At 34.6% G+C, this 26,399-nt stretch overlaps 2 protein-coding genes across 3 annotated transcripts; one reads left to right on the forward strand and one right to left on the reverse strand.

The window, feature by feature from the left end:
* Window positions 1-13,506: 13,506 nt before the first annotated feature.
* LOC130979415 (peptidyl-prolyl cis-trans isomerase CYP38, chloroplastic) lies at window positions 13,507-18,102 on the reverse strand. 2 transcript variants are annotated; one of them, XM_057902855.1, is made up of 7 exons: window positions 17,796-18,102; window positions 16,751-17,038; window positions 16,434-16,633; window positions 15,403-15,638; window positions 14,927-15,069; window positions 14,161-14,232; window positions 13,507-14,075 (listed from the first exon to the last, which is right to left on the reverse strand). In XM_057902855.1, the coding sequence occupies exons 1-7, from the start codon at window positions 17,988-17,990 to the stop codon at window positions 13,848-13,850; spliced, it is 1,362 nt and encodes a 453-aa protein (XP_057758838.1). In that variant the 5' UTR covers window positions 17,991-18,102; the 3' UTR covers window positions 13,507-13,847. The 2 variants fall into 2 exon arrangements, with proteins under 2 accessions (XP_057758838.1, XP_057758839.1); XM_057902856.1 differs by having other exon boundaries at window positions 16,751-16,998; window positions 17,796-18,034.
* A 282-nt stretch (window positions 18,103-18,384) lies between these two features.
* Window positions 18,385-21,681, forward strand: LOC130981379 (uncharacterized). The gene is made up of 4 exons (XM_057904969.1): window positions 18,385-18,454; window positions 19,077-19,544; window positions 19,771-20,763; window positions 20,858-21,681. Exons 1-4 carry the CDS (start codon window positions 18,385-18,387, stop codon window positions 21,679-21,681), a joined length of 2,355 nt encoding a protein of 784 aa, XP_057760952.1.
* Window positions 21,682-26,399: the final 4,718 nt, after the last annotated feature.

A 26,399-nucleotide genomic window follows, 5' to 3' on the forward strand; every position in this document is an offset into this window, starting at 1 on the left:
CGATGGCACCATCAATAACAACTTTGTCAGGATGTAAAGGAGAAAGATCCAAGTCGGAAGCAATGACCCTGACTTGCTCCAAGAAAATCCTCCAAGACTCCTCGGCGCCATCAGCAATTGAGTCCTCCAACTCATCATATGCCTTCCGAGAGTTCAGCAGATCGTTCTTCACAGACACAAGGTCCTTGAATAAGCTTTGATAACTGGCCTGCGCCGTTTTCCTCAACTCCATCTCCATGTTGTACTGGGCCTGCAAAGCCTTCCCCTTCTTCCGAAAGGTATCTCTCTCCTCCCTCAGCTTGGCGATTTCTTTCTTCAACTCTCCCTCATGCTCCTGATATGAGCGAAGCCTCCCCTCTAGCTCCTCGACCTTCGAGGTCGTCCCTAAAGAGCTGAGGGGAGCCTTCTCAAAGATATCCAAGAGCTTACCACAAACCCCCGCCGCCTTGAGACTCTCCTCGACCATAGTGGTAAGGTGACCCCGAACAGACATATCATCCATGCCTATACGAACATGGGGATAGATATTCTTTCGGACAAACTCAATGGCATCCGCCTTAACCTCAGAAGCACCAGACTCTAAAGTCTTGCGCTTCTTTGGATCAGGGGAAGGTCGGACGACGGGGAGCGACTGAGGGGGAGCTGAAGAAGAAATTACGATAGGCTTGGAAAGAGTCCCAATGTTCCGAGGAGGAGGAGGAGGAGAGATAATCCTGGCACCACCAGACCGAGCGCGAGACTTAGCTTTAGCTTCCTGGACCCTCTGAAAAGATTCTTGAGCGTTTGTCTTTGCCATTTCTGAAAAAGAAAACAATAGCTAAAGAATCAAACAAGTCGGAATGATCAGTTAACAAGTCGGAAATTTAGTAGACCAGAAAAAACTACCTAGCTGTGATTGGACAAAGGTCGGAGACCCTTGGAGAAATTTTTTAGTATCCAAATATGGGGCCCTCCCCCACACTTCTCGGAGGAACCCCACGACGGCAGCCTCTACTTCATCCAGGTCATCCAGACCATATTTCTCACAAGGGGAGGCCTCCAGCCAGTATAAAGGAAAGCGAGGAAAAGAATTATCATCTAGAAAAAAGGGGTGATGACCCTCTACAGCTTGCACTTTGAAAAAGAAATTTTTAAAGTCATGAAAAGATTCATCAAAAAGGGTAAAAATCCTCCGACCTTGTATGGCTCGGAAGGAAACCCATTGTTGTTTATTATTCAGCCCACTAAAAGGCTTGGTCATATGAAAAAGATGGAAAAAGATTTTCAGAGAAGTCGGGAAATTCAGAGCATGGCTAATAAATTGGTAAATTTTCAAGAAACCCCAGGAGTTGGGATGAAGCTGGGTAGGGGCAACCCGACAATGCTGCAAAACAGACATCTCAAAATCTGAAAAGGGCAGAAAGACGCCCAGACGGGTGATCATGCACTCATACATAAAGAAGAAATGGGGAGCCGTTTCGTTGGCTCTCCCATGACAAACTCGGTCCTCTAAACCGGGAACAAGCAACTCATATTTAGGCTCATCCTCATCCGAAGTATAGAGCCGGTGATGGGTGCGAAGGTGAGTAATAAACTCCGCATCAACCAACGGCTCGTCCCCCAGAACAGTAACGTCAACCCAATCTACGGAGGCCATTTTCTTCCTCTAAGAAAAATGAAGAAACCTACAAAGGAAAAAAAAAGAAAAGGAAAAAAATCAAAAAACAAAGGTCTCTAAAAGAGGAGGAAAAAGAATCAGGCACAAGTCTACAAACCTATTTCTCTACAAAGCAAAGTCATACGAAAAGTGCGAAGAAGGAGAAAGAAACTAACCTCTTTTTGGAATAAGGGTAGGAAGAAGCAAAAGTCTCCGGAGCACAAGAATGTAGTACGAGTGAATACGACACGTACAAAGAAAGAAGAAGTTTGAAAGATTGCAGAAACGGAAAAAGGAAAGAGAGGGAAAGTATTTATAAACATGCTAAGGGGCATAGTGGTAAAAACGAAGCAGTCATTAATGAGAGTGCACCGTTACCAAAGCCATCAATCCCTAAGTGCATCCCTAACGGACACGACGCTTGAATAGACGTAACTGTCAGAAACAAAAGGTCGCGATAATCACGTCGGTTTCAAAACCCGTGAAAGTCGGCTACGAACCCGAGTTAAATACTTGAACCCAAGCCCTAAAGAGATCTTGGGCTCAAGTAGGGGCACTGTTCATACCCTGGCCCAATGATAAGGGCCCAGGTCCAACTAAAAGGCCTAATCCGATGGATCAAGCCTAGCTAAGCACCGACCTTCACATAAGAAGTCAGTTTCCACTACGACTTACTCTAAAGAAGTCGGGCATGAGATTAGCTGGCAGATAAACACTCACTCAAGTGAGTAACCGCCCCTAAAATCTCTCTAACCGCTTCATAAAGCCATATCTTAACCTCCCTAAGATAATGGGACGGTTAACACCCTAAAGATACGGCACTACTCCAACGGTGGTTATTGGCTCACCACTATAAATACACTGACACTCCTCAGGTATCTCTAAGCCCAATACTCTCTAGACCTGCTCACACTCTTGCTAACTTAGGCATCGGAGTGTCTTTGCAGGTACCACCCCCCATTCACTCGCGAGCGCAAGTCGGAAGGAGGCTCCAACGTGCCAACCAGCTCGGAAGCCACTATCCGCAGACGATTGGGCCAACCTAAGCCATCCATCTTATTAATCTCCGGTTACCCACCGTAACACCATCTAATTTTTTTTCTACTGGAGAGATCCACTCCCTGAAAAACTACGCACCTAAAAAGATTGGCAGCGCTGTGGTTGTAGCAAATGATTAGTAGAGTGTGCCGACGGTATACATTAGAAAGATCTATGTGTGTGTGAATTGTGATTGTGGTATTTTGAAAAGTAGGCTGAAATTGTTTGGGTTTCTTTAGGGTTTATGGGATTTTTGGTTTTTTAAGATAATATGAGAAAAAGAAATTGGAGTTGAAGGAAAAAAAAACGTTATGAGAATCTTTATTTTTTATGCTAAATAAATGTATATTATAATTAATCATATAAAGTTGAATGGTTTTTTATTCTGATTCTTGAGTGTGAGTGGTATTTTTCAGGGTGTTAAAGAACATTTAATGATATAATTTAAGTTTTAAGAAATCTTTCATGACTTAAATGTAAGGTGTGTAAGTGTTGATGCATTTTATTTTATTTTATTTTTTTGTCTGCTTTAGACCGATATGATTTTTTTTACATTTTTTTTAGTTTATATAAAATGTTTTAAACTTTATAATGTTTTGTGTAAGTATTATTTTTACTGTTATTATTATTATTATTATTATTATTATTTTAATTTTTGGTTAACGAGTACATATTAATTAATGTTTATCATTGTTAGTGGGTCAGTGAATAAAATGGAAGAGTAAGAAAAAAAAATAGTAGCAAAATTGGGCCTTTTAACTTCCGTTGATATCCTCTGTTTATTGGTCTTTATTATGACTATTTATGGTTGGTTTCTTTATTATGACTATTTCATGTGATCCATATTAGAGACTTTTCCTAACACAAAAGAAGGGCAATGCAAAGTATTTTGGAATATGTAAAGTTCGAGGAAAGGCTCTATTCAAAGGATGTAATGTACTCGACATAATATGATAATTATAGTTTGAATTTGTGGTCTTAAGGTTATACAGAAATAACTATTGTTTAAAGATTTTTTTTGTATTCATATTTTTCTAGGCATTATATTCATAATTACATATTTATTACATCTAATATTATTAAATTATTCTAGCAATAATTAAGAATTATAAAATAAGGTAATTTAATCACTACAAAAAATTATCGGAATAGCGATTGATTTTAGCGACTAAAAAAATTGGTCGCTAATAGTGACTCATTTAGCGATAATCCAATATAAGATTTCTAGGTCCAAAAAAATGTTGATCGCTAAATCGGTCACTAAGTTTTATTCGGCGGCCAATTTTAGCAACCAACGAAAATAGTCACTAATAGCAATCGATTTGGCGATTGATAATATTTTTCTTTGACCAAAATGGAGTTGGTCGCTATTTTTTAGTTTAGCAACCAAAACAAAAAATTTCGTCTTTAGTCACAAAATCGATCGCTATTTTTAATTTAGCGACTGATTTAACAACCAACAAAGAAATAGGCTAAAATTAGTTGGTCACTAATTCGGTCGCTACGCTAAATTAGTGATCAATTTTAGTGACCAATTATAAAATACTATTTTAAAGATGTTGATCGCTAAATTGGTCGCTATTTCTAAATTTAGTGATTGATTCGGTGACAAAAATACGAAAATAGTGTTATAAACTAATCAGTTGCTAAATCCATCTCTAGTTTAAATAAAAGGGAAGGTACTCGGTTAATCTAACCCTATTCTAGCCACATCATCCTCAAATTTTTCACACTTCTCACTAACCCTAATGTGACCACCGCTGGAAGCACAACACCCTCTCCATTTGGGCCGTCGTCTGCTGCCTAAAGCCTTCAACCTTCTTCGTCATTGGCTCACTGTTTCTCACTTTCTTCGTCACTGGCTCACCGTCTCTCACCTTTTTCTTGCTGTCAAGCTCTTACGATTTCTCTCACCTCGATCTCACTCTAAAGATCTCTCTCACCTTGATCTCGATCTCACTCTCTGCTGCTGTTTCTAACTCACATCGCCTTTCTTTATTGTTTTGTCCCAAGAAGGTATTCTCCTTCTCTCTCCGTCGATTTGAGTTTTGTTATGTTTCATATGTTTTCTGTATAAATTAATGTTTCTAATTTTTACTAATTTTAAAATTAAACTTCGAATAAAAAAATAAGTATATAATTGTTGTTGCAGAACTTTGTTCCTTGTTGTTGCATATAATCTGAGGAAGAATTTGGTGCAGCATGGAGAATATGAGTGCTTGCTGAACACTATGAAAACGTGTGTCATTGATGCCTGGCCTAAATTAGTAAGAAGTTAAAAGATTAAGAATTTACTACTTGCCACTTAATACTGATTATTAATTAACTAATTAATTAATTGGATGTTTTTTTAGTTGAGAATGAAGATTGAGGAGTATTATGGTTTGTTGAAAAAGAATGTTGTTAATGTGTAGTTACAAATTTTCTTGATTATTGGTTGCATAATCACCTAATTTTGGTTATACTTATTTTAGTATTCTTTTATTATAGTTGTATGGATTTGTTTGTTGGCCAATACTATGGATTTGTTTGTTTACAAACGACGCGTGTTAATGTGGATATGATAGGATAAAAGATGAACTCAGTGAAAATAGCAATTGATAGAAATTTGTCGGAGACACATGAGGTAATTATATCGTTTATTATTTTTTTTGTGTGAGAGAGAGGAGTGTATCTTACATTGATGTGAGAAGAGATGAGTTTTACTCTGTTATGGTTTGAACAAATCGGTACCTCCGATTTGTTTCATTTTTTAAATCAACAATCACAAATCGGACGGTCCGATTTGTGTTTTTGAAAATAAAAAAAATTTAATGTTAAAATTGGACCGTCCGATTTTTATTTTAAAAAATAAAAAAAAATAAAAAATACAAATCGGACCATTCGATTTGTAGTTTATTTTTTTCTCCAAACAAATCGAAACCTCCGATTTGTAGTTTATTTTTTTCTTCAAATAAATCGGACCGTCCGATTTGAATAAAACACCATATAAAAAAAACACCTAATCTTCCAATATCAATGTATTACACATATATTTAACCAATATAAAAAAATTAGCCTTATTATGTGAGGTGTTAATTGTTTTTTAATTTTTAAAAGAATTGGTCCTTTTTATTTTTTTTGTGAAGGTTGTGTGTGGGCTTTCTTTGAAAGAAAAGTCTCTGTATAAAGACTTCTATATAGTTTGAGCATAACCTAACTTATTTATATCTCAAGACAATCTCTCATAATACATGATAGTCACGTGACACATAAATAACAAAGTCTAATTGTAATAAAATGATTTAACATCTAATTACAAATTAATTATTTGATTATCACAAAATTCACAGAAAATTCCACTGTAGAGAATAAGTTTAACATAATCTATTTTTTAATATTTTATCACAATAATTCAAACATGATTTAATTTAAATTATTTAATTAACATTTTTGAATGTACTGTTAGAATATATTTTTTAAATTATAATGCTTTCAGACTATATCAATCTTATAATTAGTTATAGACAGAGATAAATCCAAAAATTTTAATATGGAAGAACCAAATTTTAGATGAAATATTTTAATATTTTTTTATTATATTTTTTATTCTATAAAAATAATTAATATATAATTATTAAGTTAATTTTTTAAAAAATTTATCAATATATACATAAAAAGTTATAAATTCTTTTTCACATCAACAGTATAAATATAATAACTTCAATAGTATATTATAAAATTATAAAATACAATAATTGATAGTGTGTTTAGTTAAAAAATTATTATGTATCTTATTAATTAAAATTAATTTTTTTAAATTTTGAAAAATTTAAAAATAAATTATAAATAATTAATTATTTGAAAGACACGATACCCTTATAAAATATAAGATATATTTTCTTTTAACAACGTAGATTAAAAAAATGAGTATTTTTTATAAAAAAAGATTATCTAAAATATACAATGTGATTATCAAAACATAACTACGTAATTTATTATTAATATTCTATATAATAATATAAATATTAAATATGTTAATATAAAAAAATTTAAAAAAATAGATATAGAGATTATTATATAAAAACTAATTTAAAAAGTATACAAATTTAAAGGTATGATATTAAATTATTTAAATAAAAAATATTAGTGAGAGACATAAATTTATCACATAGTAAAAAATAATATATATATATATATATATATATATATATATATATATATATATATACTAAATTATACAATATTTTTTATTTCTTTAAACACATATTTTATATATAAATATAATTTTTTAAAATTTTGAAAAAAATTCCTCTAAATCCGTTCCTAGTTATTTTGGTTTCCCACGGTATCCCCCAACCCGATAGGCCAAGGACTAATCTGTCATCGACTACCGCGGTACTGAGCTCTATTTAAGGGTTTGTCGCTGGCCAATGTAATACTTATTTAAGTATTATTAAGTTATTAAAAATTATTTTTTATGTAATTTTTTAATTTTTAGTGTATTTGATAAAATTTAAACAGTAAAAATAAAAATACTAAAAAAATTTTAAAAAAAACTTTTTTTACCTAAAAAAATATTTTAAACATAATAAATAAATAATCATGAGAGACTCTTGGGGGAGCAGCTACATATAAGTTAGTGGAGAGGGTTTTATGGGCTATGCTCAAACCATATAAAGATAATAAGGAGAACTTTCTTTCAAAGAAACCACACACAACCTTACAAAAAAAAAATCCAATTCTTTTAAAAATTAAAAGATAATTAATCACCCAATTCACTTAATTAATTACTCACGTAACTACCTCATGTGTTCCGACAAATTCTTAGCAACTGCTGTTGTCACTCAATTCATTTCTCTTCCTATCACATCAATACTAACCCGCGTCATTTATAATATGTTTTCACATCATTTCAGCATGTGCTGAAAAATTTTTATTTCAGCACCATAGCATGACCCTTGTTTGTTGCGATTGTGTTTATCAATGGTAATTATATCGAGAGTCATGCTATGGTGCTGAAATAAAATTTTTTCAGCACATACTGAAACGATGTGGACACATATTATAAATGACGCGGGTTAGTGTTGATGTGATAGGAAGAGAAATGAACTGAGTGACAACAGTAGTTGCTAAGAATTTGTCGAGACACATGAGGTAGTTGCGTCGGGACACATGAGGTAGTTACGTTAGTAATTAATTAAGTGAATTGGGTGATTAATTATCTTTTAATTTTTAAAAGAATTGGATTTTTTTTTAAGGTTGTGTGTGGGTTTCTTTGAAAGAAAGGTCTCCTTATTATCTTTATATGGTTTGAGCATAGCCCATAAAATCCTCTCCACTAACTTATATGTAGCTGCTCCCCCAAGAGTCTCTCATGATTATTTATTTATTATGTTTAAAATATTTTTTTAGGCAAAAAAGGTTTTTTTTAATTTTTTTAGTATTTTTATTTTTACTGTTTAAATTTTATCAAATACACTAAAAAATTAAAAAATTCAATAAAAAATAATTTTTAATAACTTAATAATACTTAAATAAGTACTACATTGGCCAGCGACAAACCCTTAAATGGAGCTCAATACCGCGGCAGTCGACGACAGATTAGTCCTTGGCCTCTCGGGTTGAGAAATACCGTAGAAAACCAAAAATAACTAGGAACGGATTTAGAGGAATTTTTTTCAAAATTTTAAAAAATTATATTTATATATAAAATATGTGTTTACAGAAATAAAATATATATATATATATATATATATATATATATATATATATATATATATATACATACTAAATTATACAATATTTTTTATTTCTTTAAACATATATTTTATATAATATATTATTTTTTTATTATGTGATAAATTTATGTCTCTCACTAATATTTGAAATTTAAATAATTTAATATCGTACCTTTAAATTTTTATACTTTTTAAATTAGTTTTTATATAATAATCTCTATATCTATTTTTTTAATTTTTTATATTAACATATTAACATATTTATATTATTATATAGAATATTAATAATGAATTACGTAGTTATGTTTTGATAATCACATTGTATATTTTAGATAATCTTTTTTTATAAAAAATACTCATTTTTTTAATTTACGTTGTTAAAAGAAAATATATCTTATATTTTATAAGGATACCGTGTCTTTTAAATAATTAATCATTTATAATTTATTTTTAAATTTTTCAAAATTTAAAAAAATTAATTTTAATTAATAAGATACGTAATAATTTTTTAACAAAACACACTATCAATTATTGTATTTTATAATTTTATAATATACTATTATAGTTATTATATTTATAGTGTTGATGTGAAAAAGAATTTATAACTTTTTATATGTATATATTGATAAATCTTTTAAAAAATTAACTTAATAATTATATGTTAATTATTTTTATAAAATAAAAAATATAATAAAAAAATATTAAAATATTTAATCTAAAATTTCTGAATTTATCTCTGTCTATAATTAATTATAAGATTGATATGGTCTGAAAGCATTATAATTAAAAAAATATATTCTAACAGTACATTCAAAAATGTTAATTAAATAATTTAGATTAAATCATGTTTGAATTATTGTGGTAAAATATTAAAAAATAGATTATGTTAAACTTATTCTATATAGTGAAATTTTCTGTAAATTTTGTGATAATCAAATAATTAATTTGTAATTAGATGTTAAATCATTTTATTACAATTAGACTTGGTTATTTATGTGTCACGTGACTAACACGTATTATGAGAGATTGTCTTGAGATATAAATAAGTTAGGCTATACTCTTTTTTTTTTTTTTGGACGTGGCCTTGGACCAGCCATTCCACCCGGCCCCAGGCACCAGAAGCTAACCGACCCGCAATGAAACCCAAACCCCAGCCCGACTCGGACACAACCTTGCCCAGCCTGGTCTTCTCCCTCCTTCACAACGAACTTTCCACCGCTTTGTTCTACTCCTTCCAACCATGGTGCATGTTCCTGATTCGAACTCCACCTCTCCCCAATGGCTATGGCGTCCCTTATCCTGAGAGTTTTTTGTTGAGTTAGGTCCCTACTGTGTCTTACCTCAGATTTTCTTCCAAATCTGCCTCCCGAGTCCCCCGTCCAATCGCCGACCCGCGCGTCACTCCTCCCTCGATAGCCTTCCACTGGATTTGCCGTGAAGCCTGTGGTGAATCATTGGGTTGACCATCGTTATCACATCTCCGGCGTACCACCATCTGTGACTCTGCCCGATCGACCGCGCCTCCTCCTCGATCCTTGTGTGTCCTGTCGGAGGCTTCTTTGTGACTATCGTTGGTGGGTAGGTGCGCTGCAACAGGGAGAAGCTTCTCCTTGCTTTTCACTGGTGGCTTGTCCCGGGTTTCCGTTCCCACCCCTCCAGGTAACCTCTCTTTTAATTGCAAACCTTGATGGCTGGTTGAAACGGAATTGTTGCTGGCTAGAATCTGAATTACTTGAATCTGTGTACCTTGAATATGTTGACATGATGCGAGACTTGCTTCTGATCTGATTATATTCCTTACTTGATTAGGTGGGTTCGTTGTTCACTGTCTCCCAAGATTATTTCCCGCCGCCATCGCTACCAGTTGGTGAGCTAACTTGTTGCCATCTCTTGGAGTCCATGTAGCTCCCACATCTGGAGCTTCGTCCAGCAGTTGGAAAAAAATTTTAAAAAAAGACCAATTCTTTTAAAAATTAAAAAACAATTAACACCTCACATAATAAGGCTAATTTTTTTATATTTGTTAAATATATGTGTAATACATTGATATTGAAAGATTAGGTGTTTTTTTTTATATGGTGTTTTATTCAAATCGGACGGTCCGATTTGTTTGAAGAAAAAAATAAACTACAAATTGAATTGTCCGATTTGTTTTTTTTTATTTTTTAAAATAAAAATCAAATGGTCCAATTTTAACATTAAAATTTTTTTATCTCAAAAACACAAATCGAACCGTCCGATTTGTGATTATTGATTTAAAAAAAAGAAACAAATCGAAGATACTGATTTATTCAAACTACAACAGAGTAAAACTCATCTCTTCTCACATCAATGTGAGATACACTCCTCTCTCTCTCACACACAAAAAATAATAAGCGACATAATTACCTCATGTGTCTCCAATCAATTTCTGTCAATTGCTGCTTTCACTGAATTCATCTTTTATCCTATCACATCTACATTAACACGCGCCGTTTATAACATGTGTCCTCCTCATTTCAGTTTCATTTCAGCACCATAGTATTGACCATTTATTTTCCTCCGAGAGCATGGTTTTGCAGCGCACATGAATATTGCTCTCATACCATTGGACTGCTTTAGAGTCCACCTCCTTTGCTGTAAAATAATATATCATGATCACAAGACTTCTCATTCAGATTTGAGGTACGTCAATTTCCCCATTTGGATTTTGATTTTAAATTGGTCTAAAAAAAGCCTTTTGGTCTTCTAAGAATAATTTTAAGGTAACAAAATATATCACCTTTTTCATGACACGATTTATGTATTTGATTTTGTTTTTTGTTAGAATATTTGAAAAATTATTTAGAACATTTATAAAAAATAAAAAATCAATCTCAGGATATTTTTCAAGCTTATTTTTAAAGTTTTTGCTATTCACTTCAAAGTCTTTAAAAAAATTCACTCAACATGACATTATCAAATTTAAAAGATTTAATATTTCTTTTTTTTAAGTATACTTATAAAAAACTGCATTTTCCAGTTTTTTTTTTGAATATTTTATTGTATTTAGTGCATTTTTTCAATTTAGAGTAATTTGAGAGCGCTAAATATGAATTTTTTTTCTCTACATTATTTTGTCAAAAATTGAATTCTTTTTCATGGTCAAAATAAATGGTTGCATTCCAACCTTCCTGTTCTTCCACAGGTTCTGACACTACCATTAACATTTTGATAATAGCCATCAGAGTTCAACTTAGGTGAAGTTTGAATGGTTCAGTTATCACTTGGTAGTGACTAATGAGTATAGTTCATCCCATCCTTATTCAAGTTTAAATTATAAGATAAAATAACAACGACCTCCCTGAAGTTAAATTAAATTACAACAGTTGCCCTTGATTTGCCATGTGTAAGTGACTACGTGTCATAATAAAGATTTCAATTTCATTTTATAAAAGGAAAAAAGACAAATAGGTCCCTGACTTTTCAAACTTTTGACAAATACATTCCTGACAAAATTTAAATACAAAAAAGTCCCTGACTTTAACAAACGGAGGACAATTTAGTCCTTCCGTCTATTTGCCTCTCATACACCTAACGGAACTGGCTGACGTGGCTGAAACGGTGTCCAGGTATCCGCTACGGTGCCACGTTGGAAGGGGAAAAAAGTTCAAAGGACAAATAAGTCCTTGACGTCATTTTACAAATAAAGTTCGAAGGACAAATAGGTCCTTGAGAATTTTTTTTTTCAAAATTAATAAACTCATTTCCTAAATTCTCTCATCTACCTCTCTCCATTTTTATATTTCTCTCTACTATTTTTACTCTATATATAATTATCTTTTATATTAGTAATTTGACAAATCAAAATATGTCATTCGATATTTTTTTACAATTAAAATATTTTAAATGTAAAATTATACACATTAAATTATTTTAAATTTTAGATAACGAATGTTAAAATTAATTACTAATAAAAAATTAGACTTTTTCATATAAAAATAATAACTAAAAATCTTATTATTTAATTTTTTATCTGCAGATATCTTGGTCTTCTTAGTCAAAAACTTTTGTCAACTTACGACTTTTTTGTAAAAGTAGTTTGATTTTATAAATCTTTTGTGTCATGCATAATTTATACTGTTAGAACAAAGTGAACTATAATTTAAAAAAATATATTCTCGTAATGTTATTATGCATAAAAATACTAGTTCTAATATAATACACAAATGCACTAATGCTAACTTAATACATGAATGATACACAAATGAACTAATGCTAACTTGATGCATAAATGAATTGATGCTAACTAATGCCACTGGTATGATGAAAACTGAACTAATGCAATTTAACAAATTCTAATATAATACACAAATGCACTAAAACTAAACTAATGCAATTTAAGAAAAAGAGTAGAAACATAACAAGCCCAATTTCTACAATTTTAATACAAATAATTTAAATTGTAGAATAAAACAAGTTAACTAGATTTCAAAATACAAGCATAATTTTATCAGAAATTATTTTTAATATGGAAAGAAAATTGGTGTTTTGGTTGAATATTGACATTTGAAGTGTATTACAGTATTGTGGAAATTATTCAACACGCCCACACGTGTTGGCTAAGATGCTGCCACGTGTTCAACACGTCCCCCACGTGTTGGCCAGAATGATGCCACGTGTTCACCACGCCCCTCACGTGTTGACATCCCACAAAAAAAATTCACCCATCTATAATTACACCACATTCTCCCATTTTCAACAAAAACACCAATATTTTTTTCATACAAAAAAAAATTAGCCTAATTTTATAAACTAAATTCTCATAATAGAAGTATAATGAAAAAAAAAATTTTCAAGGACCTATTTGTCCTTTGAACTTTATTTGTAAAATGACGTCAAGGACTTATTTGTCCTTCGAACTTTTTACCCCTTCCAACGTGGCACCGTAACGGACACCTGTACACCGTTTCAGCCACGTCAGCAAGTTCCGTTATGTGTATGAGAGGCAAATAGACGGAAGGACTAAATTGTCCTCCGTTTGTTAAAGTCAGGGACTTTTTTGTATTTAAATTTTGTCAGGAATGTATTTGTCAAAAATTTGAAAAGTCAGGAACCTATCTGTCTTTTTCCCTTTATAAAATACATGGATACTGAATATCAGAGGATAGCTCATAAGTTCCCCTAAATTTTAAATACAAAAATATATCACATCTTACTCATACGAACAGCTCTGGTACATGGATACAAGAAATTGTATGGCCTATAATTTCCTCATAGAACAATCATTGTTTGTGATTTTTTGAAGAATTGGTTGAAACAAAGCTACAATGGTTTCTGAGAACAATAAGAACAAACTTGGGAGTGAAACTATGCAAATGTTACATCCTGGTTTTCCCTAATAGCCTTGAGAAAGCTAAGTTCCAATAAACACTCATGTGAAGTATTTAATTTAATAATAGCAAAAAGCACATAAATTAAATTAAAAGACTCATTTAGCCAGCAATCTTGTAGCTTGGATTAACCAAATTATCAAGGCCAGACACTACTTGCATTGATTCTATGACATCACCAACCTTGAGGTCCGCCAAGAAATCCTCGTTTTCTGTTACATAGCCGAAGACAGCATATCGGCCGTCTAATATATTGGCGTTGCTAGGAGTTAACTCGCTTTCTTTCAGTAGCCAAAATATCTGGCTAGAGCCCGAGTTGTTCTCAAATTCCTGCTCAACAACACGAAAGGAGTGAATAAAAGTGAAAAGGATTGGAATACTTAAAGATTAGTGATGTTGAAGAATAGATTCTTACATCTCTTGCCATTGCCATTGTTCCGAATGCATTAAATGGAAGCTTTGTTTGAGCTTTGTATAGACCAAGCTCCTGCGCAAACCGGATCATTATCAACAACAAAATATCAAGGTTTCAGCTGTGAGACGTTTTAACAAGATAGTTCCATTTAAAGCAAGTATTGTTAAAGCCTCGATGGTTTCATCTTCTTGTACTGCTTTGCTCAATTTGGGTGGGACTTTTCAACTTTGAGAAGATATGTGAAAGGTTTGAAATGGTTCCACAAAGGGTAATAATTTGAGATAAAAAAAAGGGGGATGCACTTCGGCATGTTATAATTTATCTACACGTAGTAATAAATAAAGGGTTTAGCTAATGTGTCCTAAGGATACATGTTAAGATTATTAGTAAAATTTTTTAAACTTTTTACTTTAATAAATGCATAACAAATGCATTGAAAACTTAACCTTTGTCTATTTTCCATAAAAGCGTTCTCAATCGATAACCTTAACATGTACCCTTAGCTAAACCCATAAATAAGTTAGCTACAAAGGAGCAGATAATTAATGTGATGTGATAATAGCAAATATTTAAGATTATCTTATCACTTAAAAAAATCACAACATTATATTTTAATCCAATGGCCCAAATTCATTTATCCCACTCTCACAATTAGCCACTACTGGACTCACAAACACTTACATCATTGATCATTCCTGGCCTGGCTTCTTAACACAATAATAAACAAGCATATAAAAAGCACTAACATTAATAAGTTTTAGCTTACCTCTAGAGTTGCTCCATAAAATGGTTCCTTTTCCCCATTCACCATAATTTCTAAAGGTATTGTCCTGGTTTTCTCTGTGCTTGGATCAATAAAACCCTCAGCAGGGCCTTCAGGATCACCAGTTTGGACAACGAATCCATCGGCTGCAGCAAAGGGGGGAAAATGAAAAACTTCAATAGCGTCTCTAGATGAATGAAAGATGTAGCAACTAGCAAGACAGAAATGCTCAATTTGAACATCCATGTAGAGAATTTACAAATTCAAGTGACAATACAGTATCCATGCAAGTTCAACAGAAATGAAGTGCTGTCAATAACATTTTTCTTAATTGGTAATAGTGTTAATTTACATAGAAGTTTCTTTTTATGCTTGTGTTTTCAATATTCTAAAACAAAGACCAAAAAGATTTAACATATTCTTACCAAATCACATTCAATTAGAAGGGAATAGTATATGTACAGTAACAGATTTATTACCTCTCTGGATTTCCATGCCGTCGTAGAAGTGCCTTTCTACCAAATCGACAAAATTTCCAGCAGTTACGGGGGCATTATAACCATCAAGAACTATATGGAAAACACATTCCTCAAGATTTGGATTGTCCTTGATCTTGACCTTCATATCCACTGCTGCTCTCCCCTTCAACAATGGCATATTTCGGTATTCCTCGGGAACTTCATATGGGAATCCATTGACCATGTCTTCTTCAACACTGCAGAAACGCAATGCCCCCTCAGCTGCAGTCAATGAAAGGTTATATATGAGAAAAAATCTTTCTCAAGGAGATTAACTTTTCCAAGTCTGCCTCAACTTCCAATTTTTTACAGAGGATACAGGCCACTAAACTAGTTACATATCTGACTGCAGCCATGCCATTCACTTAGTGACTTGATGAACCCGGAGCCGAGGCCAGCCAGTGTACTAATTGGACTGAGATTGCATTCTCCCAGTCAAAAGTAAATCAAAAGCAAGTTTTCATCACCCAAATCAGCCCTGACGGATCATCCTAAAACTCATAGGATATGTTGTTGTCTAAGTTTCTAAATAAAAGAAATGTATCAATATACAGGTTGCAAATTTTGTTTGCAATTAAGGTCACACGCCCTTTTTACATGAAACTCCTCGAGGCCTAGACCGAGAACTCTTTCTAGCAGTTCCTATGTTGGCCCACTGGTTGAACCTAAGGCTCAGCTCATTTACAGGGTCATGGTTTGGTCCGGGCTTAGTAACTTGCCCCATGGACTTAAGCTAAAACTAGATACTAAATAATATAATTGAAGCAACCAACCCTTGATAGAGACCTCTTTTGGAAAGTTAGTTACTATGAATCTATGACCAGACTAGGGAACAAGGAGTGCTTTATGTTGTCATATCATCTATATAAATTTTTGAAATCCTAAATTCTCAGAGTTTCAGATTCTTAATAATGGACAGATAGAGCGAAAACTGATGCTGAAAAGCATCTTGTGGTGAAAACAATTAGTGATACAACTGTGAAGATACTCACCCGCCAACGTAATTAAGTAGCTCCTTCTGTTTCGGTGCAACAGCATCTCGATTCCTATCCTGTATTATCAGTTCAAGCTCATCCATACCAGCTTCCAGCTTATTAAGCAATTCGATTCCGTGTTCTTTCTTTGATTCTGCTAGCCCTGTTACAATTAGGGTCTTCCCTTGCTTGAGAGCTCGAGACGCCTGCCTCACATTCTACATTTCAAGTAATGTGACTCAAATTCTACCCTTAAAGGTAAAAGAAACCAAAAGTTCAAAATCTGAATTAGCATTACATTAAAGATCAAGAGAATAAAAAAAATTATGTCTTACTCTTTCAACAGAATCAAGTGCTTTGACTCCAGCAACCTTAAGACTATCTGTAATATCTTCAAGTGGTTTTTGTACCTCTCTGATTGCTTTATTGTCAATGGGAAGAGCATATCTCAATAATGCCCCAGGATCCTTGATTGGTGGTCCAGATATCAACACAGCCAGATCAGGCAACGCAGGGCTAGCTGTGTGAGCATTGGCAGGCAACCCCAGTGCAGGAACTCCGGTCATCAACCCAACTGCAAGTGCTATAGAAATCGCACACTGCTTTAAGGAAAAATTCCCTTTCTGTAATAAAATGTAACAAGATAAGCATTATGCCCCTAATCATACATCACAACTATAATCATGCTTTCCATTTTTGGTCCTATTTATGTCCTAATGTCTTAAAAATATCTCAGTCTTACCTTTTCGGCATTCAAATTATAAAAGGACAAACTAATATGAAGGTCAGGTTGTAATGTTAATGGTTGTGTGTTCATTATTTATTTGAATGTGATCATATTGAACCGTTTTGAAGACTGTAGGGATGAATAGAACAAATGAAACTGCTAGAACAAGGTCGAAATTCATTATAATACTTGAAGGACATAACTGAAAAGCACATAAAATGTTTCTATTGAAAATTACAAAAATTAAAAAACTAGTAATGCATATTATTCCCAACTATTTACTATGTAAGTATGTAATAGTACTACAGCTACAGGACTGGATACTGAAGCAAATCAACTAATCAAGGTTCATACTCATAAGGACACAAATAAGTCAATTATTAGTACACTTAGTTAGTTGCTTTGAAATATTTGAGTTCAGTTGGGCAATTGCAAGGCCCTTTCAATCAAATTTGGTTTCCAAGTACAAAATTCCAAACTTCTACTTACAGGTTTTCAATAGATGATATACTACACTATATTGATGTGCACATAATAATGAGAACTTCTTGGTTAGAAACATCAATTACGAACAAGATTAAGCTCAGAATCTCAAACAAAATGTTAATGGGGTGCCATATTCTCACTAAAGCTTGGGTTTTTAAAAGACTTACATCTTTACTCTGAAGTTGAGAATAATGGGGTGGTGGTTGGTAAGAGCAACGAGCAGCACTGAAACCTCGGAATCCTCGAGCATTGGTGAGAGAAAGAGGGTAGGTGAGACGCTTGGAGTGTGCATTATTGGAGACGAAGAATTTGGATGTGGTGGCTGCAGAAGCATAGTAGTGGCAAGGAATAGTGGCTGCCATTGAAGTGATTGGAGAGAAATCAAAGGAAAAATGTCATGTGAAAGAGAGAGTAGAAGTGGATGGGAGATAAGGTGTTTGGTTTTGGGAGCGAAGTTTTGAGGTGTTTGTGTGTTGTGTGAAAATGTGACATGATTGGAGAACATCATCATCCATCCATCCGTCTTGATGCTTCGGATAAGATAACATTAAAATGAAGATGGTCCCACAGAAAGTGCACACGTTGTAAGGAATAAGGATTAAGGATGGAACATTGTGGAAATTGAGCGTATGATTAACAAAGAATAACCCGATAATGTTAATTTGACCAAACAAAATATATATTAGATATGTATTCTCAAGAATTTTATAGGCTAAATTTTATCGAAATGAACCTATATGTGAGCTTTTCTCAGATATGGAAGTATGGGGACTACACGTATATGTGGGACAGCTTTTTGACAGTGTGAAGTTGGAGAAATCGGACAGTGCGTTTTCTTTGAAATGAATTCAGCATATGAAATCGCATCGTGCGATTTGTATGATGATAAGAAATGAAATTTTATGCTACTGTAAATCGCACCATCCGTTTCAACTTTGGTTTGTTTTTCAATACGCAACGCCACAACAAGTCGCATGGTCCGAGTTCCATGGTTTGAATATTGGTAAGAACTCGGACCCTCCGTTTTGAGTGCGGATGAAATTTATTCGAGGAACTTCAAGAGGAAATCGCATGGTGCGATTTCAGTTGTTAATCTTTTTTTGAGTCATGTATGTTAACCTAGTCGAAGGGTGCGAGTTCGATAAAGTGGTCTATATAAAAGCGCGAAGTAAGGAGGTAGCTCACTCGCGTCTTCTTCCCCAACTTGAACGGCTGCATATTCTTCTGTTTCTTCTTTCTCGTTTCTTTATTATCTGCTGATTCAAACTTGAAAATCTAGTAGCCAAATCTATCTTCTTTTCTTTTTATATGATTGAGAGAAATGAGTGATAGAGTGTTACTAAAAGTGTATTATTTTGGTCAGATTTTACTACAAACTTCGGAAGGAGTAAAATTTATCTGTGAAAAATCCTTAGATGTTGTTATTCCTTTTATCATCTCATTTGAAGAGCTGAAAGGGGTGATCTGTGAAAAGATTGATTCTAAGAGAGCAAAAAAGATATCATGTATTCTATACAGATATCCCATACATGTATTTGGTGGATTCGTCCAGTTTCAAACCAGATATGTGAAGGACGAAGCGAGCATGCAAGAGATGTTTTCAATGTATATTGAAAACCGGGCTCAGATCTCGTTCATCGAGTTGTATGTTGAGTTTGAACAATCTGAGGCCGATCGAAATATTCTACAAGAATATTATAATAGTGACAGTGAAGAAGAGTTCGAAAGTAACTACGAGTTTGTTGGTCCAGATAGAGATGGAGTTGAAGATCAAGGTGACGGAGCTACGGTGCCAGATGTAACAGAGGCGGCAAATGCACTCGCAAACGATGAGCCGTTTGAGGAGCCATCATTCATGCGAGTTTTGGATTTGGAAGCCATACATGTTCTGGAGTTTCCGGGATATATGACTGCAGGTACGTAAAATTTACATGAGTTTGTAAATATCATTCGCAATTAACGGTTCAAATCCAGTGAACCGGACCGGTTAGGTTCCGGTTCATGTCGTGTGACGGTCGAACCGGCCTGTCTGGTCTAATTTTTACATGTTCTGTTGTTGTTCTTTTGACGTAATAAGGTGTTGTCAGATTTGCAATATATGTGTCTTTATTTGATTTTTCCTATGGTGGTTGTCAAATGCAGAGATTCCTATTGTCGCAGATGGTGAGTTTGCCGTTGGTATGGAGTTCAGTTCGAGGGAAGCTGTTATTAAGGCGATAAAAGAGTATACCATACGACGAAGTGTAGACTACCGGGTGTATGAGTCAGAGCCGTTGACATTTTATGCCAAGTGTACGCAGTACGGATCAGGGTGTGATTGGCTTATCAGGGTTAGCATGATCAGCAGGAAGTACTGTTGGGTTATAAGGAGGTATAATGGTAGTCACACATGTACCCGAGCCACCATTTCACAAGATCATTCGAAGCTGGATTCTCTCACAATTGCAGAAGCGATAAAGCCATTGGTTGAGGCGGACTCCTCCTTAAAGGTAAAGTCGGTTATAGCAGAAGTGCAATCGAAGTTTAACTACACCGTTAGTTATCGGAAAGCATGGCTGGCTAAGCAAAAGGCAGTAGAAAAAATATTTGGAGGTTGGAAAGTATCGTATGAAGCGTTGCCTATATGGTTTGAGGCCATGTGTCATAAGGAGCCATCAGCTGTTGTCCATTTTGAGACTATGCCTGCATATCAAGGCGATGACTTGGTGGGTGATATTCGAGTACTGTATCGAGTATTTTGGAGTTATTACCCCTGTATTAGGGCATTCAGACATTGTAAACCAGTTGTCCAGGTGGATGAGACTCACTTGTATGGAAAGTATAAGGGTTGTCTGCTAGTGACAGTTTCACAAGATGGCAACAACAATATTGTCCCAATTGCGTTTGCTATTGTGGAGGGAGAGACTTCTGATGCATGGCACTTTTTCCTAAGTAACCTTCGTCAACATGTTGTCACTCGGGATGGTGTTGGTCTAATATCCGACCGACACGAATCCATCAATGCAGCTGTGGAACGCAGTAACGGAGCTTGGTCACCTCCTAGAGCTTTTCATATGTTTTGCATCAGGCATATTGAGTCAAACTTTCTGCGAAAATTCAAGGCACCGTACCTCCAAAAATTGGTCGTCAACATTGGTAACCATTTACTAAATTTAGTTAAGTTATTAATAGATTTAACCATCAGGCGATTTCTTTTGACATCTATTTTTTTTTTGTTGCTTTCCTCCAGGATATTCAAGGACGGTGCGGGACTACGAACTACGTTACCAGCGATTACGGGAACGAGGCGAAGCGTATACAAACTGGTTAAACCGAATTCCTCGCGAACAGTATGCATTGGCATTTGATGGTGGATACCGATGGGGTCACATGACGACGAATCTTGTGGAATGCATCAATTCAGTGTTGAAGGGTGCACGCAATCTGCCAATAACTGCTCTTGTGAAGGCAACATTCTATAGGCTAAACGAGTTGTTCACCCGAAAAAGAGCGGAGGCAGAAGCGCGGATTAGTGCTGGCCATGTGTTCTCTGATGTCGCGACCTCGAAGTTGCATGCAAACCAGCTTGCATCGGGAAACATTCAGGTCAGTTGCTTTGACCGCCTGAATGAGGTCTTTAAGGTGCGTGAGATGCCAAGTGGACTGGAGTTTGCAGTCGATCTACGAGGCCTTCGATGTGACTGTGGTGAGTTCCAGGTGGATCGGATCCCTTGCAGACATGTGTTCGCATGTTGTGCCAACCAGCGACTGGATTGGAAACTGTATGTCCATGATGTGTATAAGATGGACCAAATTCGGCGGGTGTACCGTGCAAGGTTTAGGCCACTAGGTAATCCTACAACATGGCCTGCTTACAACGGACCTCGGTTCGTACCGAATCCGTACCTTAGACGCGTCACGAAAGCTCGCCCCAAGATGACCCGCTTCTTGAATGAGATGGACACGCGAATGTTACGTCGTCCTAGGCGATGTAGGCTATGTGGAGCTGAGGGACATAGTCGTAGCAGATGCCGTCAGTCAGCTGGTGCAAATGCCGGCGGAGATGCTCAATAGGTTCACAGTCTCAGATGATATGACATGTGTAGCATTATATAGTATGGCATAAGTTGTCAATGTGATTTAAATTGACCTGATATATCTAACATTGTATAATATCACTCGGAAACTCGTATTTATGTAACATTGCATGACGTTTTTATTTTGCTTTTATGTTAAAATAGTAATTATTTTTAACTTATAATAATGTGTTAAGTAATTAATATGTATTATATTAATATCTACTACAAGTATTTATTAATATGTATTATTTATTAATATCTACTACTTATGCGGTTCAAATTTTGGACCGGATCGGTATATGGTCGTGTTATCCGGTTCTCTGGTTCAACAGGTCGGTTCGGTCCGGTTTTAACAACACCAAATATAAAACACCTGTAGCATGTTAAAATATGATCTCAACTGCCTAATTGAGGTATATTGACATAATATCTGTTATAATAAGATAGTAAGATCATAGGAAACATCATCACATAGTCCACATAAAATATATTTTATAATAAATTCATGAATACTCTAAAGGTACAATAGATATCTTAGCATCCTCCAAGTCATTAATACGTAATGTCCAAAACATACAAATTATTCTAAACAAAGTCGACATGATTAAAACTTAAATAAATACATTACACCGCAACTACTTTCTAATTGCCCACTTTACATCCTTCACCAATTTCTTGCATTTTTTGGCCGCCTTTTTGAAAACAGATGGAGTGTAGCGATTAGCGCTACGACGTGGAGGATCAATCCTAAGGTTGTAACCTTTGGCTTGGTCATCCGGAGTGCGGACCTGACCTGTTCACAATTTTATATACACAATTAAATATAGTCCATTAGGTACTCAAGTCAACATAGATACCACATATTATCCAAGAATAGACAAACAAATATACCATTTATGACCACACAATAAATAACTAATCTATCATGTAAAGCAAAATACTCAATATAAATACCATCATTACGGGACTCTTCGTCCTCATCGAACTCCTTTATTTCATCATCCTCATCATCGTCCTCGTCATCCGGGTTGTCCACTAGATACGCATCGGTCTCCTGCTGGAGTGTGTTATCATTTTCTTCAATGAGTCCCATGGAAACAGCGTACGGATTTTGACTATTAAAAACTCCGCGTCCACCGTCACTCCTACTAGAGTCAACAGATACGAATCCTCCAGATGCAACCGATGAGGTATGGCCTGGATACCTCGCATCCAACGAATGCCTCCCTGACATTAACTCATTTTGATGGCCAAATTGAGACTGTCCTGCTTCTCCAGCCATAAGCCCAAGCAATTGGCTAAAAGAACCGCCTTCGCCTAGATCAAACTGTAACATACCCCAATATTGTTGATGATGTGTAAATGATGGGTTGAAATGTGTCTGCGGTACATACTGGCCTGAGAACTGAGGTTGTTCTTGTGGAAGCGGATTCGTAAGTGGTATCTCAGGCGAATGTGGCTCCTGTTCTTCATTGTCATCATCCATATCCTGACTACCCTCATCCATATCATGATTACCCCCATCCAAATCCTGATTACCTTCATTATTCTCTTCACCCACAAGATTTGACAAATACAAGCGGTTCCCATATTTTCCTCGGTACCAATGCATATAAGTTTCCAACTGATGCTGTGAAGGAATGGGAAGCTCGGAAAGAACGTGATGATACCTGTTGGTCCAATGCATCACCCAACTGTAATGAGTAGGTGCCGTGGCCCAGTTAAAATTCTTAGGACCAGTGAGGACTTCTCCATGCGCCTTCTCCAGATTCCGCACCTCCTGAGGCACTCCCTGAACGAGTCCGAATTGTCGCCTATACCTATCGGTAGCATGTCACTCAATACATTCAAATGACACCAAAGGCACTGTAGCACTCCACACAACCGAGTGCATATAGATTTCAGCAGGAATTATGTTAGGATCCACGCGATCCACAGCATACGCAACCCACACAAACTGAAAAAAAAAATAAAGGAAATTCATGACTACAACCCACATAACAGTCACATTAACAATGGTTCATAAGATTTACACAGGCCCTAAACAGGAAACTAATACTACTTTAATGAAAACTCACCTCGCCTTCCTGAAGTTCATCAAAGGCCTTCCTAAAGTCAGCTAGCTTCATATATCTATATCGTCGGTCACCGCGCTCCCAGTTCCGCCACCTTATACGATACATTTAATGTTGACAATTGAGTTATAAATATAAATAAAGTGGTACATTTAATCATTATATTACCTGTTTGCTAGCGGAAAACTGCGGGGCTCCCTAGGAACCGGCGATAGATATGGCAGCCGGATCCAAGCCCAACCGAGAAGAAGTGTTAGTGGGCCATCTATGCCTTTACAGTCAACTCGAGATGCCCGGCATAATGCCCTATAGAGGTGTGCTAGGCATGCAGATCCCCAACTGTATTGTATAATACTACCAAATTCACGAAGCAATAGTAGAAACTTCCGGTGCACACCTGCGCCTGATTTATCCCCAAACAAGATCGTCCCGATAAGCAACATAATGTGGCATTTGACATACCTCTGTATACCAATTTCATCAGTCAAGGGTAAATTATCTTTAAGGTCCCGCAGCCAAGTCAGTTTAATGCAGCTGCCTCTACACTCCGACTTACGCGGTGCAACTCCGAATTGATGCAAACACTCAGCCTCCAACGCTTCGAAACTACTCATTGTCATCCCTGTAACTGGAAGTCTGTCCGTTGGAAGACCAAGAATTAGAGCAACATCTTCAAGAGTGACGGCACATTCACCAATGGGAAGGTGAAACGTATGTGTGTCGGGGTGCTACCTCTCGATTAAAGCATTCACCAATGTCTTTTGACATTGGACTATCCCAATCTGTGATGCATGGTAAAAGCCAGTAAGTCGTAGATGCTCCTCTACCCTATCGTTGTACCGATCCGGAGGAACAGGATGCTCACATGTCAACATTCTTAACTTCTGCAAAGAACATAACAAAGTATTACTCAACTTCTTAACACTTACTAGCTTACTACTAAAATAAAAATATTTTTACCACGACAACTATTAATAATAATGATAACTAATACATAAATACCTAATCAAATCTCTCTACAATAACACATTTATCTTGAATAATATCTAATACTAATTACATATACTATTATTTAAACATATTTTACTCAATTATAAAAAATATTGATAATAATCACTCTATGCCTAAATTCTTTTTGGAACATCATTCATACCAACTAATAGTTTCCCAAACTAAGACTAATAGTTTCTCACAACAACAACAATAACATTTACCTTCATTCATTACAATTATAGTTAATAATTTAAAAAAAATTATAAAAATTAAACCTATTTTCAATATTAATTACAATTATAAAATTTAACCGTTAGGGCTCCATTTTTTTAATTTGCTTATATTTATATTTAAACATAACTATAATACAAAATATTCAAAGTTCACAAATAAAATTTACGTGCTCTATGAGAAAATACCTAACGGAGTTTACATTTAAAAACGTCCCAAACTAACAAAATAATAATAATAATTTCACTAACAATAATATTTACAATTAAAAATTAATTCTAAAAATTCTAAAAATTTTAAAAAATACATATAAATGCTAAAAAATAGTAATAATCATTCTATCCTATGGATATTTCGAATTTGCACTTCTAATAACAACAATCATAAGAAATAAATATTTTACATTAATACTTTTAAATAAAAAAATTTAAAAATTAAAAAAAAAACTTACATAATCAGAGTGACTGAGATAATGCATAATATGAAGTTCAGGTCAATCAACATCCCTAGTTTTATTTTTTTTTTGGCATTCTTTTATGTATTCAAGCATGCAGAGTTGAGAGGAGAAAGATGAACAACAATGGGAGCTTCAGCTTTGAAATTGCAAGTTGGGAGAGTGATGTTTTCGGATGGTGAGAGGAGTGAATGCATGAGTGAGGGTTTGGTATAAGGGCACCGAATTGGGGAGCTACTGTTACGCAACACGTGTCCTTCAGTGAAGCAATCGGACAGTGAGTGTCCTGCGACGGAAATCGGACGGTACGTGTTGCCATGGGGAACTCGCACGGTGCGAGTTAGGTGTATACTGACACCACACTCTGGTCATGCCCCTCCCTCCCCCATAACGGCGTCTAACTCAACTACGGGTACAATATTAAAATTAAAAAGCGAATTTTATACCTAACGAATTTTTGTCAATGGCCAAAAGTTTCTTATAAATGAAAAAGGTATAAGCATATAGCAATAGAATTTTGTCTTAATTTTTGCATTTATTTTTCGAATAATTATCTAATTAATTAAAAAATCTCGATTACATCCACAGCTAGTGAATTTTTTATTATTTTAATCAAGTTATGATATTATCTTTTAGAAACTTTTTATTATTTTCATCTTTTGGTTATTTTTATAAGCAATAATTTTTCATATAATTTTAATAGTTATCTATAAATAAAGATGTTGAGAATTTTTTATAATTTAAAAATTTTAATTCATGATATTTTTGTGACTATTTATTTTTAAAAATACTAGTAAAATTATTCCAGGAATTTGATGGGATTTTGAGTTATTTGATTTATTCAATTAATTTAAATTAATATAATTTAATCTGTCTCATAATAATAAAACAAATGTAATTTAATTTCAGATAAATCATATTAATATATGAAAATTAGAGTCTTAAAATCTAATTTTGATC

Source organism: Arachis stenosperma, chromosome 5 (assembly GCF_014773155.1).
Source record: "Arachis stenosperma cultivar V10309 chromosome 5, arast.V10309.gnm1.PFL2, whole genome shotgun sequence".
NCBI classification, from domain to species: Eukaryota; Viridiplantae; Streptophyta; class Magnoliopsida; order Fabales; family Fabaceae; genus Arachis; species Arachis stenosperma.

What these genes read in the sequence shown, in the direction of transcription:
- LOC130979415 (XM_057902855.1), bottom strand. Translation starts at nt 17,990, where the DNA reads ATGGCAGCCACTATTCCTTGCCACTACTATGCTTCTGCAGCCACCACA. An exon ending in CGGCATGGAAATCCAGAGAG is followed by an intron (nt 15,070 to 15,402) that starts GTAATAAATCTG and finishes CCTTTGCTGCAG; the next exon opens with CCGATGGATTCGTTGTCCAA. An exon ending in CAATGGCAATGGCAAGAGAT is followed by an intron (nt 14,076 to 14,160) that starts GTAAGAATCTAT and finishes GTTGTTGAGCAG; the next exon opens with GAATTTGAGAACAACTCGGG.
- LOC130981379 (XM_057904969.1), top strand. Translation starts at nt 18,385, where the DNA reads ATGGAAGTATGGGGACTACACGTATATGTGGGACAGCTTTTTGACAGT. An exon ending in TCCGGGATATATGACTGCAG is followed by an intron (nt 19,545 to 19,770) that starts GTACGTAAAATT and finishes TGTCAAATGCAG; the next exon opens with AGATTCCTATTGTCGCAGAT. An exon ending in AAAATTGGTCGTCAACATTG is followed by an intron (nt 20,764 to 20,857) that starts GTAACCATTTAC and finishes GCTTTCCTCCAG; the next exon opens with GATATTCAAGGACGGTGCGG.